This window comes from Platichthys flesus, chromosome 5, assembly GCF_949316205.1.
Source record: "Platichthys flesus chromosome 5, fPlaFle2.1, whole genome shotgun sequence".
NCBI lineage: Eukaryota > Metazoa > Chordata > Actinopteri > Pleuronectiformes > Pleuronectidae > Platichthys > Platichthys flesus.
In genome coordinates this window covers 21,260,186-21,273,920 of record NC_084949.1, presented here as the reverse complement: position 1 = coordinate 21,273,920, position 13,735 = coordinate 21,260,186, and the positions used below count along the sequence as shown (strand labels likewise).

At 41.6% G+C, this 13,735-nt stretch overlaps 1 protein-coding gene across 1 annotated transcript in view; it reads right to left on the bottom strand.

The window, feature by feature from the left end:
• arhgap10 (Rho GTPase activating protein 10) overlaps window positions 1-12,886 on the bottom strand; it is a 39,775-nt gene extending 26,889 nt beyond the window's left edge. Inside the window, exons 1-6 of the mRNA XM_062387793.1 lie at window positions 12,298-12,886; window positions 3,051-3,146; window positions 2,749-2,810; window positions 1,445-1,516; window positions 1,142-1,243; window positions 140-250 (exon numbers count right to left, since the gene is read on the bottom strand). Of these exons, the coding sequence (XP_062243777.1) occupies window positions 140-250; window positions 1,142-1,243; window positions 1,445-1,516; window positions 2,749-2,810; window positions 3,051-3,146; window positions 12,298-12,451 (597 nt within the window). The 5' untranslated portion in view covers window positions 12,452-12,886. The remainder of the gene's footprint in view (window positions 1-139; window positions 251-1,141; window positions 1,244-1,444; window positions 1,517-2,748; window positions 2,811-3,050; window positions 3,147-12,297) is intronic.
• Window positions 12,887-13,735: the final 849 nt, after the last annotated feature.

Sequence of the window (13,735 nt, the reverse complement as noted above, 5' to 3'; positions counted from 1 at the left end):
GGAGACAGCAGGCGAAAGAGAAACTCGTTACAGAACACTGGGCTACGTCACTTTCCACCAATAAAGAAACTGAAGCTCATGTGAGATCTTATGTACACCCCAATCCCCTGCTGACATACCCTGGAGGCCAGTCACTCACCGGCTCCACACACTCAAACTTCTTTCTCTCCTGGATCTCCTGTAGTTTGGAGACATAGTCCAGTGACTCCTCCTGAAAGTGCTGCCTCATGCCATCCACCTGGAAGTCTGCCTGGAGAGTGGGAGAGCACGCAGCGTGATGATTATAGTGACACACAGATGCATGGAAGCAAATAAATAACCATCATGAACTTTATGATACAGTGCAATTTGGGAGGCCAGAGGTTTTTCCGGGTGCAGCATTAAACTCTTACAGACCACATACTGCAGTAGGGGAATGAAAAAAGAAAGTATGATACTGAAGCCAAGTTAATTTGCAGTAAATGGATCCAAATGACAAGTTTGTCTCAGGTGGCTGTAGATGGATGGATGGATAATAGAGATAGATAGATGGATAGATAGATAGATAGATGCTACTTTTCATTGAGTTGAAACAACAAGCGATGCAGTGTTGATGAAGTTCATGACTCCCGTTGCTGTGAACAAACCCTGCAGCACATTTATTAAAGTCCGATAGTAATCTCTGTTTGTACCAGAGACCCTTGTGTTGCAAGAGTCACAGAGAACACACTGAGCAGTACTGCATTCATAATGTCAACACTTTCAAGTGCCCTTTCTGCCTGGTGTATACAACGTATGTGTAAGCCTTACATGGCCACATGGAACATGTGAGACAGGAAGACTGAAACACATTTGAAAATGTTCATTTCATCGTACTGCAGCGTGGCTTTTTCTACAAACGACCGCAGTCAGGGCTGACCTTGGTAGTACAGTACAATTGAGCACACATTTCCTCTTCAAACAGGCCAGGAAAACAGTTGCTGCAAGGCACGTCAGTGGAAACTCGCATGGTCCAAGAGGCTTTGCAGTGAGGCTCTTCCCCGTGGCACAGACGAGAAACCCCAGAACTGGGATTCTCATATCAAACAAAAAATATCTGTTTCTATCATTTCTGCAGTCACAGCTGTAGATAACTGTCAAGAGTTCAGACGAGGATAAATACCTCTTGTAGCTGTGGCTCCTTCTTCCTCGCCGACATGTTCAGAAGCTTCTCCAGAGAGCTGTAGTATTTCTCTGTCTCTTTCTCGTACTTCTTTCTTTCCGCCTTGAGAGAGTGAAGTGGAGTGAAGCAGAGGCACACAAGAACAAAAACATATTTGATAAGAAGTAGTCTAGCCTCAGAACTTAGAATAATATATTTTTCTATTAGCAGCTATCTGTAAAATGTGTAATTTTTTACAACCATTAAATTAAACCAGATAAGCTAAATGCTATTGGGTAGAGGAAATAAACCATCATACATTACCCTTACTACACCGAGATGGTCTTTCCTAAACTTCTCCAGGGGTTTCATTAACGTTTCTGTGATGTTTCTCATCTAGGCAGAAACAGAAGCCATAACATATAATATAATAATGGCTCAACTCAGTGATGAATCCCATTAATATTTCATGACACAGCATTTCCTGACATAAGCATTTATTGTTTACATTGAAGGGCAGCAGCAACATTCAGTTTCTTTACCTCTGGAGCTGCTGCCTTTGGACTAATGAAGAGTTTAAATACAAAATTAAACAACGATTTAACTTACAGTATCTTATTGTTTCAACAACACATTAATAGTAAAGTCAAGTCAATCCAATCCTGCTGTGTTGCTGCAACGCCGAGTGCAGGACATGTCTGAACCTGCATGCCCACCCTGCTTCTCCTTACTTTGCACTGTGATGTCATCCCAGTATGCTGAGCAGCATGTTTAATATTATGGTCTGAGACTAGCACTAAAACAGTCATCCACTGGTGTCCACTCCCTAACCTCAGACACTACAGACAGATATTACATGGCAACTGCTGTTTATAAGAAAGTCACACACACACACACACATGAAGATGTGCATCCCTGTGCGAGTGAAAGAAATGTATCAGATATATTTCCGAGGACGAGACTGTGCTCAATACTGTCCCACTTTATTTCATAGTGTGACACTCTAACACTTCGGTTAGCAGTTTTTAAAACGCAATCACTGTCCTTGAAATAGATTGTTACTTCCTTTATAGTCACATTCTGCATGTGGGGTTTGTGGTTTATAGATGAGCAACTTTAACTACAGAAGCTAGGTGTGTGGCTGAATGAGCTGATAGTAGTAGGCAGTAGCTTATGCAATCTGTCTAGGTATTTAAAGCTTGGGTGTAATAACGTAGCTATGCACTCCTGTCCTCTCGGTGGCCACTCCCAGGCAGTTGCTGCGACAGTGACCCTTAGACAGGTACAAGGGGAGCTAACGATTCAGAAACCAGTAACAGTAATACACTGGAAGCTGTGGCTGTACTGTAATGTAATGTACGGTGGAGAAAATTACATTACGAGTGTCTGCCTGGATCCCGGGTGGATGACGGAGTCAGACATTTATAGATACAAGTACCAAATATGGGCAGCAATAGGTATGGACTGGAAGTAAGGAGGTTACAAGCATAGTAAAGTTAAACAATTTGAGCGCAATACACCACACAAAGACAAACACACACACAGACAGACACACAGACACAAACACAGTCACACACACTCAGGTATTTTCCTTGACTTTCAAGCAGGTTCTGACTGGTTGTTCTCACCATCAGCTCTCTTTGGTCTTCTAGGTTCTTAAGGAATACGGAGAACTCTTGCAAAGACTCATCTGAAAGAAAGAACAGGAATGAATTAAATTAAGTCACTCTCTAACCCTCTCTCACACACAGACACACACAAAGATATTATGATTATCAGTTGTTCCCACCATTGGTGCAAACCAAAAAACTGGTTGTAATTAGCTGGTGGAGAAAGAACCATAAACAAACATCTATGGTGCATGCCTGTTTAGTGGTAACAAAAGTAGTGGTTAGTTTCCATCATGCAGGGAGGCACAAACCACACTTACCAATACATTTCTCATCGTCTGTCTTTGCATCTCCGATGTACTCAAACTGAAACTCTCCCAGGCACTGGGCAAACTTTCTCTGTGCCATCCCAAGCTCTGAAAGAACATTTTAAAATATACAATGAATGAATTCAAAAGGAGGAAGAATAACAAGAAAAACCTTTGAGACTTCTATACAATTCAACTTTTGTTAAACCGTCCAAAGGAACGATTTGTTAAAAAAAAAAATCAACAACATATGTCGGTCTTAAAAACTAGTTCTACCGCATCGCACACACTTAACCACACTGTTAACATCCTGTTTGTCTGCAGCCTGATACATCCTGCTGCACATCAAACCCCTGTCTGCCAAGAGGGCAGGTCCCAATTTAGAGGTGAGGAAAAAAAAAAAAAATGCGTGGCTTTAACAAGGAGAGAGAAAATAAACAGTATAATGCAAACAAGGCATAATTCAAATACTGAAGAGGAGCAGAAAGAAAGGTTGATCGTAAGGTCACACAAGTGAACCATTATTTCTGTATTTTTAAAGGATGATCTATTGCACTTCTGTTCGTCCTGGGAGATGGATCCTTCACATGTGACTCTCTCTGGAGGTTTTTTGCCCTGTTAAAAGTTTTTTTTGTGCTCTTGTTGAGGGTTAAGAACTGAGCACATTGTTAAGCCCCTGAGACAAACTGTGATTTGTGAATATTGGCTATACAAACAATAGAATTTTAGAATATGCTTTTACATAAATAATTTATCTTGCAACACAAATTCAGATTGCCAGTACCCCTACAGATCAGATAGAAAACACAGCAAACCAAATCCCTTTCCAAACAGTGAGGAGATTCCCTAAGGTCGGATCTCTGACCTATGACCGTCCCTTAGGGAAACATTACAGAATGCAGCCGCGTGGTTATTTATAGACTGCAGCTATAAGCAGTGTACTGAGGAGCAGTGTCATCAGCTTGGGCAGATAGCTGCGACTCGATAGGAAAATATCAACTGAGCTCACTACTGAGTAGAGGCCTGCACTGAGCATCTGAAGCTGCTACAAGACGACTAGCTTCAAGGGAGAGCAGCTTTTACACAGTGGGGAATACACGCATGGTTTATAGCATTGAGAATGGCTGCAGCCTAAGAAGAAAGACTGTGGGAGAAAGAGGGGAGATATGCGGCAAAGATCACTAACAGGATTTAAAGATGTTGCAGTAACGTGATATGCTTCTCAGTCCTCAAGGCTACAGTATCCATGACCTTCAAAATAGGTTTTTGCTATTGATGAGTCAGCAGAAGTCTCCAAATATTCCTGAAATGAAAGAGGCTGATGTTCAAAATGCAATTAGCTAAACTAAATACAGCACACTCTTATTGCACAGGTTATAATAAAATATTAGAAAAACAATTCAGCAGTTTCACCTTTTAACATCAGTTATTTTTACTGTGATGGTCTACTCGTGGTTATGCTTCTGTGTACGCACCACCTCCATGTTCTCTGGGCAGCTTGTGTGTATGTGTTCACTTACTATGGATTAAATCAGCAGGGGTAAAAAAACTAAACACGTGAGGGGGGTTGGACAACGTCTGCCTGAGCCTGCATGAGTATAAGCTTCTGCCTCAAGTGTTTATTTCAAACAGTTTGAACTCCACTGCTTGGTTGCTCCTCAGCTCAATCTTACATCGCTACAATGCCAAGGTGTACAAAGAAAATATGGCTCAAACTAAACACCTGCCATCGACCCCTTTGGCCAATTGGTCTGAGTTACTGAACTACAGGAAGCGAAGGGATTGACACCACACAATGGGGCAGCTTAAGTATTGCAGTATTTATAAATGTTTGTTCTTTGAGAAGGCCTTTAAATAGCAGCTGGAGGAAATGGTATTTTACTTGTGGATGAGGTCATTGTTAAACAACACAAGACATGTACGTAAGAACATAAAAAGTCGTCTCTAGCGTATTACACATTTTCTTGGTTCTTGAATACACTGCGGAGGCCAAACTTCAGCCCATTAATCAAGACTAGAGAGGTTCTATGTTTGTCTTTTCTTTGGACACTGAATACACCACTGCACAAGCAACATTAAGAAGCTAGAACAAACAATAGCATTGTTTCTTTCCGACACAGAGGTGACTTCTGACTGATGTCAACACAACCTGATGAACTGTGTGAGTGCGGGCTACATTTCCAAAATAAAGGTATGGCAAATATAAGCTTGTCGGGCCATTATTTTGGTCGCAAACACTTGTGTACTTAAGATAGCCAGTTTCTGTGCAGTGACTGTAAATCTACAGGAAAACTAAGCAGCACATACAGTTAGAATAGAATCCAGTCCAGTCCAGTATCGCAAACCTCCTTAAAACCAGTGTTAGGCCTTTCAAACGTAAATACAGTTTCATAATCAGTGAACTATTGAGCCATTATCTGAAGAGCCTCTACGCTTTGAACAATATGCCAGAGGAATGTGGTTAAGATGCCTGGCGTTATTTTCAAATCCCATTTTGAACCCTTTTATAGAGAAGCAGTTTTACAGGTTGTACTTTTTTTTTCCATTCACAGTATTCCCTCTATTCTTCATGTCTGCTACTCTCTGCTTTGGTTTGGCTTCGTTAGCAGCACATTTATTTAATTTGACCTTTTTCCCCACCTGCACATAATATTGAAGCTCCATTGTGAGGTTGTGTCATTATCTATATTTGTTAATAGTAATAGTAGTGTTACAGTAATTTTGTAATTTATAATATTTAGTCAAACACAGAAAAGACAGGTTAGAGCCTAATCCAGACTCCTCTATGTCTGTTGGGTAATCAATAAACCCTCATGGAGTCCGGCTTGGTCAACTGCAGAACTCACATTAAAACTAAATAAACATGGATGTAGAGTGGAAAGTTCAGCTCTCCCACAGATAGTAAAAAAACATGTTTTGACAACATAACACTGAACCTTGACACACCTTGACAGAGCCTCAACACACCATAGTGTAGTGTGTGTAACATAAGCTTGAGTCAGCATCTAATGTCATGTATTGTAAAGGATACGGACAAGCTGATATGTTTGTGACACAAATCTGTCTGATATTCCATATGAGTATTTTTCTTTACATTCATTTGAGATGTTATTTCAGGGGGGGGGGGGGGGGGGTATGGGTGTGGAGTATTTAACTAGCAGTATGTTAAACATATACTTTATTTTGCTACGGCCCTGGTCACTGTGAACACTAATGTGTACTCCATGAACAGTGATGTCAACTGATAGATTTGCAGTCTCTTTATTAGAGCCACATGTGAGCCTGGTGCACAAATCACACCCATCCCCAATCTGATTACAAGGCCTGTGTGCATGTTCAACTCACTGCAGGGTGGACAGCTAATATGAGAATATATGGGTCCAAGCTGTGTGGACTTCATTACATAAATCATGAAGAATGAATGTGATCCAGTTACACGAAGCTCCAGCGTTAATCAATGTCAGACAACATTCAGAGGAAGGAAAAAACACAGCGGCAGCATTTGTGTTCCTGTGCTGTGTCAATTGAAGTTTAAGCAGCATAGATCAAATGGATGCAATCAGTCGAGCAATAAACAAAAGTGTCGGATGAGAGGTCTGCACAGCAGATTGAAATGATAGCTGATGTCCAAGAGGAAGGAACTGTCACAAACTAGGAAAACCACACACCCACCAGCACGGCACACACGGGTTCAAGGCTTCTCCTGCTTTTTGCCTTTTAAAGAAAGGCATTTCAGAGCAAACCTGGGAACTGTCAAACTTGGCTAGTTTCTCAGCAGAAAGCCAGAGATCCCAGTCCACTGGATTCTGAGCATGAGTCATACAATCCTCACCTCACGTCCACAGTATCTGATCTAACAGGCCAGCAAAGGAAAACGCAGAGCTGTGTGGCACAAACACGAGTGCCCCTGTTCAGAAGAGGTGGGAAGGAAAACAAAGATCGAAGAAAAACAAAGATGAGAGATGGGAGGTTACAGAATAGCAGGGCACTAGCAACTGGGCAGCACCACAGATCACGGCAGAAACAAAGTTTTGTTAACTGCAGTATAGGTCATAATTAGGACAGTGAATAAGGATTATACTATTTACAGACACATCTGAAGAATGACTATTTTATTCTATTTGTTGAAAGTATGAAATGTGAAAGCGTAGAAGAAAAGTTGCGAGGTTTCAAAAGGCTTTTGTTGGAGAGCAATTCTCCAAGCAACCAACAGGTGTTTGATTTAATAACAACAGCAAACCATCACATTTGGACACGGTTTACAAACCTCAAGGCACGAACCATGGTACCGAGAGCCAGGCTTGTAAACTTGGTGCAGAGCCCACACATTTTTATCGCCCACCCTTCGTACCGCTGTGACTTCGGTATGTTTTGAGACACACACAGGACCGATGATGGCCAAACAATGAGCCTGTACCTACAGGCATCTCACTAGTGCTTCTGGCAAAACACATCTGGGAGTGAAGCTGCTCTTTGCATACTTAAAAATGTGTACCTACCATGATTAAACTTACAATACAGTTTTAGCCACTAGGGGGTCTTTTAAACAAAACAATAACAGAAGAACTATAGGTGTTGTTTTTAGCCATTTAATTAAAGAGTTGTTACATATCATATTTTAAACGTCAAAATCCTGAACTTGTTTTCACATGCTGTGGCCCTAAAGGCAGGAAACGTCACATTGCATGTCCTAGCTGCTGCAAAAAGGTTTTCCCCTAAACGAGCCAGAAAAGGTATGTAAGTGTCAAGGTTCAGCTGCTGAAGATGTCCACAGTGTATTCATTGGCAGCTCTCGCAGTGTTGTTTGTTATGATTTCTACAGTCTCATCAAATGTGCCACTTAGGTCAGAAGTTGCCTGGTCCAGGCCCCTCACAGGGCGGCCAGGGTTTACATGCCGTGCCTTTCCACAGTCCTTCCTGTTCCACTCTCCCATCTTTTCCAGTCTGGATCCCTGCTCCACGCTCTGCTCCCACCTTTGCCCTCGCCACCGCCTGCCTACCCATCCCCTCCCACAACTTCTCACCCCGCTCTGCTCCCTGCCCACAAAGCATTACTTCATTCATGACTTCCTGGTTTCTCATAACAAATCTGGAGGGTGAAGCAACAGTGAAAGAAATCTGTATATTACTTACGTACAGTTAGAATACAATGTTTTGAATGGTTCTCTACCTCTGCCTGCACCGCAAGGCCCCAATAGCACTACCATCAGGCAATAAGCCAGTTTCACTTTTACAGTGGGCCTTGTTCTTTCTGGAGAGAGACATGAAAAGGCGTTCTTCCCACATGACTTCACGTCTTTCGCTAATGCGATTTTAATGAAAGATTGTGGATGTGGCTCTTTGGCAGAATCCGTAATGTGATTACAGAGTGCAGCGGTGAGCCAAAGCACACCATGCCAGACTACTCTTAAACCTGTCTGCCAATGAGACAAAGACCTTCAAGTGGCCGGAGTTCTCAAAGTGCAACTGAAAGTGAAGACAAGATCTACACAAAACTGTCCACCTGTGTGTGTGTGTGACTGCGAGTGACCCCAGTGAATCTCTGTCCAATCTCACATTTTCCGGGGACTGAAGTAATAACAGACGCATGGTATCAACACGGATAAACCAAAATCTGACTGACAGGTAATAACCAGATCACATACGAAGACATGGCTATGTTTGCTCAGGACAACAGGGGTGGTAGAGAGGGTACAGACAGGACACGGTTCCTGTGGAGGAAGCCCTCTGAAACAGAAGCACATCTGCATGTTGCTCTGCTGGTGAGCGCTTCCATGTCATGGCTCTCTGGCCCAGGGCCCCGCTTTTGAAAGTTTCCTCTCCGAAACCAAGGACTTTCCGTAGAGGGACATCCTCCCAGTCGTAGGAGTGGAGGGAGTTGCTGAGAGGACGGACCGGGAGTTGGGGATCAACAGCTGTCCTCACACCACATGAGATCATCATGAGGTCAAACTTCGAGTAAACCCTCTTCAGCGTGAACTCTTGAATTCGTTATTTTTCACTTGTAAACAGGAGGGATTCTGACAATCTTTATAAGATGGTGAATATCCTGTGTACGTTTGAAGGGTTATTTTGTGCGTCATGATCTTTCTGTAAGAAATGCAATTATTTGCAAATAGACTCCAATCCCTATAAGGCCATTCAATTTTATATTACATTACCGGGCTGAAAGTTCTGCAACTAAAAATAGAGCATTTTCAGTTAGGGGTTAGGGTTGAAATAACAATAGGAAAGCTCTATCTATGTTTTATCATTTACAGATTTAGAGTTGACAGCTGCTCAGATCGCCTCAGCTAAATTAGCTCTGCTCTAAATTAAATATGAATAGGTAACACCCTTTGTAAACAGCAATGTAGTATTTTTAACAGTCATGCCACTGTAAATATAATTTCGATATATTGCTGAGGACGAGTGAGCAGCTTCTTATTACTGTGCCCACGTGAAAAACATGTCGTTTGAGGACGGTAAGGGAAAGGGAACAGACACGTCAAGGGTGGCGTGTGTCTGTGGAGGGCTGCAGCAAAGACTGACCAAAACAGGCGTTTCATTAACGTCAGTAGGGAAAACGTGTCAGTCATTGCCGGACATTTCAACAGAGTTTGCAATACTCTCAGCGGAAGTGTTTGACCAGGGGTTCCCTATTCCTTGTCATATTCTCATGAGAGGGGCTATTGCACAAATCGCATGGGGATTATCAGGCTAGATTTCCGATATGTGTTACTCCCTAAGTCAGGCCTGTGATATGTGATTGTTTTCATAATTAAATATAAAATATATAAAAAAAATATATAGCCTCCACAAGCCCAATAATGTACAATGATGAATGACAGAAGATTCCTTTCATTTTAAAGCCTGGAATCACAGACGATTCCAGCATTGCTTCACTATTTGTACATGAAAAATACAGTTACTGATATGTGATTATTAAAATTGCTTGTTTAAAGGTTTCTCTTTATCATTTCAGTTCTACATAAAACAAAGTAATGAACATTCAAAGTACATTCGAGTACTGTGTGTTTAACTATGAGTTCAAAAAAGGATTTTTAACACATGAAATCACTTTTAATAAAAACAAGTGCCCCCTCCTCGGGTATTTCCCCCCACATTAGTAGATCTCGGCTTTATCAAGATGTGCGATAAAGAAACATGGACAATCAGCTGCAGTCTTGGCTGAAGAATGACCACGTTCAGACGTCACAGGAAAATGGCGAGGCCTGCTCAAACTAACGACCAAAAGTATGCAAATAACAGCACAGTGCAACAATGTAGTGTAACAAGGGGACAGTGTGAACCAGAACAGCAGGTTTGCATGGTCGCACTCAGTTCAGCTGAGAACAACACTGAATGCTCAGAAGGGCTGAGAGAAGTTCATCCTCTGTTGAAAACATAACTGAATTGAGGCAGCGAGCTTGTCTCTTGTGCAGGGAACAGGTTGAATCCTGGGTTCAAATCTCTTCATGACCTTCTGACCCTGGGTCAGGTGAATACTTTGAGCCAAATCATGAAACATCTGCTGCTTGTTTAAAGAGACTGAAAACAAAGCTTAACATGGCAATGTAATATAAAACACACAGACCTGGGAATCAATCCTTTTTTAAATCATCAAATAATCTTCACTACTTTAGATATTTTCAGATGACATGAGTTTCGCTGCTGTGAATCACATCAGACTATTGAGTAAACAAAAAAAATGTAATAACTTAAATAGTGCAATTTATTCAAAATCATTACAGCCAAACATCAGTGCTGCAACGAGCGATTGTTATCATCGTCAGTCCTTCTCCAGATTACTGGACTTTACTCGACTGTAAAAAAAACAAAAACAGAAAGGGTAGGTGATAAGATCATTTTAGAAACCGAAACCGAAGAATGTTTATATCGCTTCTCCCTTGATTCATCATTGCGGCACAATAATGAATGATAATATAATTTCACAGATTTCAATATGTCAGATAACAGCCATTCAACACAAACAAGCTGAGTACATTTCTGACTGCACCTTGCTGAATCCCTGCCTTGAAGACCTCAGGTTGTGCTGAAGGCAACAAATGACAGACACACACCAGCACATATGTGACTGACTAGCAGCATGGAAACAGACATGTGATAAAATAATCCTGACTTAAGGTTTTAGAGTAGAAAAAACATGCTGAGTGACAATCCTGAGCAGCAAGCACGCCTGAGGCCTGCATGGCAACAATACAACACACACACTATACAACTGTATAAGTAATTACACAATTTTCACTAGTCACACACGACTGAGATGATGTGCAGTTTTCATGTTGCCTGAATATTATTACCCTGAGTTCTAGGGGTTTCCTCGGGGGGATTTTCCAACGAGGGGCATAGTGAAAGCATCGTGTGTCTGTGAGTGTGTGTCTGTGTGTGTGTGTGTGTTTTGGCATGTGTGAGTGTGTGTTTGTGTGTGCCACCTTACAAACAAGCCCAGCCCACAGGACTAGAGTTCAAAGTGATAACAATCTAATCGCTTTAACCCGGCCGAGGTGTGTGACTTTGAGCAAATTGCGAGCAGGATTATTGAAATAATGCAGAGACACATTCATACTCACTGTGGGAGTTTCAAAATAAAATAACTGTCCACGTAAAAGCCTTTGTAATGATCTTTCATAGAGCATTGACTTCCACAAGTGCTTTTTGAATGTATTGTAATTCATATAATGCCGTTGAGTAAGGATTTATCAGCTAAAATATGTCCTCCATGCATCCCTGGTAATACTTATATATGTAACTTCTAATCAGATACTTTCTCTGTATTATTGTAGTTCTAATCCTTGTATTTGTTTTGTGTTTGAGGGATCATGTGAAACAACTGTTTTTGTCTTTCTGATAATGTCTCAATGAAGAGACTTTGAAACCCAGTAATCACATTTGCAACATGTCATGTGATTTCAATGTGTTTTCTGTGTTGTAGTGTGTGTGTGTGTGTGTGTGTGTTGATATTTATGTCCCTGCTTGGATTGATATTCGTAGCTTTTTATTTTACTTTTAATGTTACTTCTTTGCTGTCAATCTGGATCTCTATGGGACCTTCCTGATTACAACAACACAATAAAAGCATGACAGTTTCCTCAGGATCTAATTCTCACTCATCTTAACAGAGAACCAACCAGAGGAAATCTGCGGGAACGAGATGTTGCAACGTCGGGACAAAACCTCCAGACTGTGTGTCCCAGGACAAGTGCACTGACTCCAGAGCCTGAATCCCAGTAGAACCCCCCCTCGCAGGATCACTTACGCTTCGTGGCATTGATGAGGCTCTTTCCATCCTTGTACAGCTCCTTGATGAACCTGTTGGTTTTGTCCAGCTCCGCCTCATGGACCTTGATTTTGTCCCTGAAGCCGGGGCTGTCCAGGTAGCACTCGCTGAACTCCAGCGGGTGTAGTCCCATTTTTCAAAAGCAACGACTCACTCGCTCTCAGGCGCCGCGGGGAGGGAAACTAAACCGCCGCTAACTTTTAAACAAACTGGTTTTAAGAACTGATAAATCAAAGTGTTAGTTACGAGGAGATTCCCGCGCTCGACGCTGCTGGTTTAAAGTCTAACACTGACCACATAGCGAGGTGTGGTAGCAGCGGCTAGCCGAGGTTAGCATGGTGGGTTCTCCCGGGGCGGAGTGGGTGTTGTTCCCGGTGGTTGTCAGTGGAAAAGCGGCTAACAGGTATAACGGGGCCAAGGTGGCGGCTTCCCGGCGTCGGGGGAAGTGTTCACCGGAGGTCGGTTGACGGGGGGGTCGTCAGAATATCATGGCTCCCGTGTCCAGTGGCACTGTCCCCCATCAAACTCCCTCCAGCTCCTGGACTGACAGATGGAGAAACTCCGCTGACATCTGCGTGCGTGTAGCACAACTTCTGACCAAGAGTTGCAAAGTCAGATCAGAGAGCGTTCCCTCCACTCCACTTCCTGCTTCGCTCAGCTGCGCCTCCAGGCAGCTCCACGTCGGAACTTATATCAATACCTCTTATTGGTTAGAGCAGCCAATGTATAATCACGTGAGGGAGTTTGATAGATAGTTTGTGAGTTGTTTCATAAATTTAACACATAGTAATTTGTTATTGTATTGTCCTTTGTAAGTTTGTTTGTTAAATTAGACAAAAAGTTAGTAAGTTTGTTTGTTTGTTTCTTGAGAAATCAAATAGCTAGTAAGTTAGTTATTTCTTAAATTAAACAAAGAGTTAGTTAGTTTGTTGTTTGTTTTTTTGTTTGTTTATTGAGTTGGTTTCTTTCTTAAGAAAACAAATAGCTAGTAAGTTGGTAAGTTAGTTGGTTTCTTCTTTCTTTCTTAAATTAAACAAAGAGTTAGTTTGCTTGTTGTTTGTATTTTGTTTGTTTATTTGTTTGTCAAACACTTAATAAGTTAGCTAGTTAGTTAGTTAGTTATCACAACTTACCAACTGGATTAAAAATAAATAGAGTTTTTTTCCATAATTTCAAAAAACAAGATCAGCCCGTTGTGTCCTTGTGATTATGTTTCTTTTAAGTCTTTTAACCCAAAAGTAAAATTATAACATTCCACAGCAGCGCATAAAATGGGAAACATTGCTGGTTAAAAACACATGGCTTGCACTTGTCCATATTGGAAACTACGTCATAATTTGTGCAATGTTTTTATTTATTGTTATGATTATGTGTATTATTATCATTCAGTATTTCTGAATATTTTCATAATTTCCCT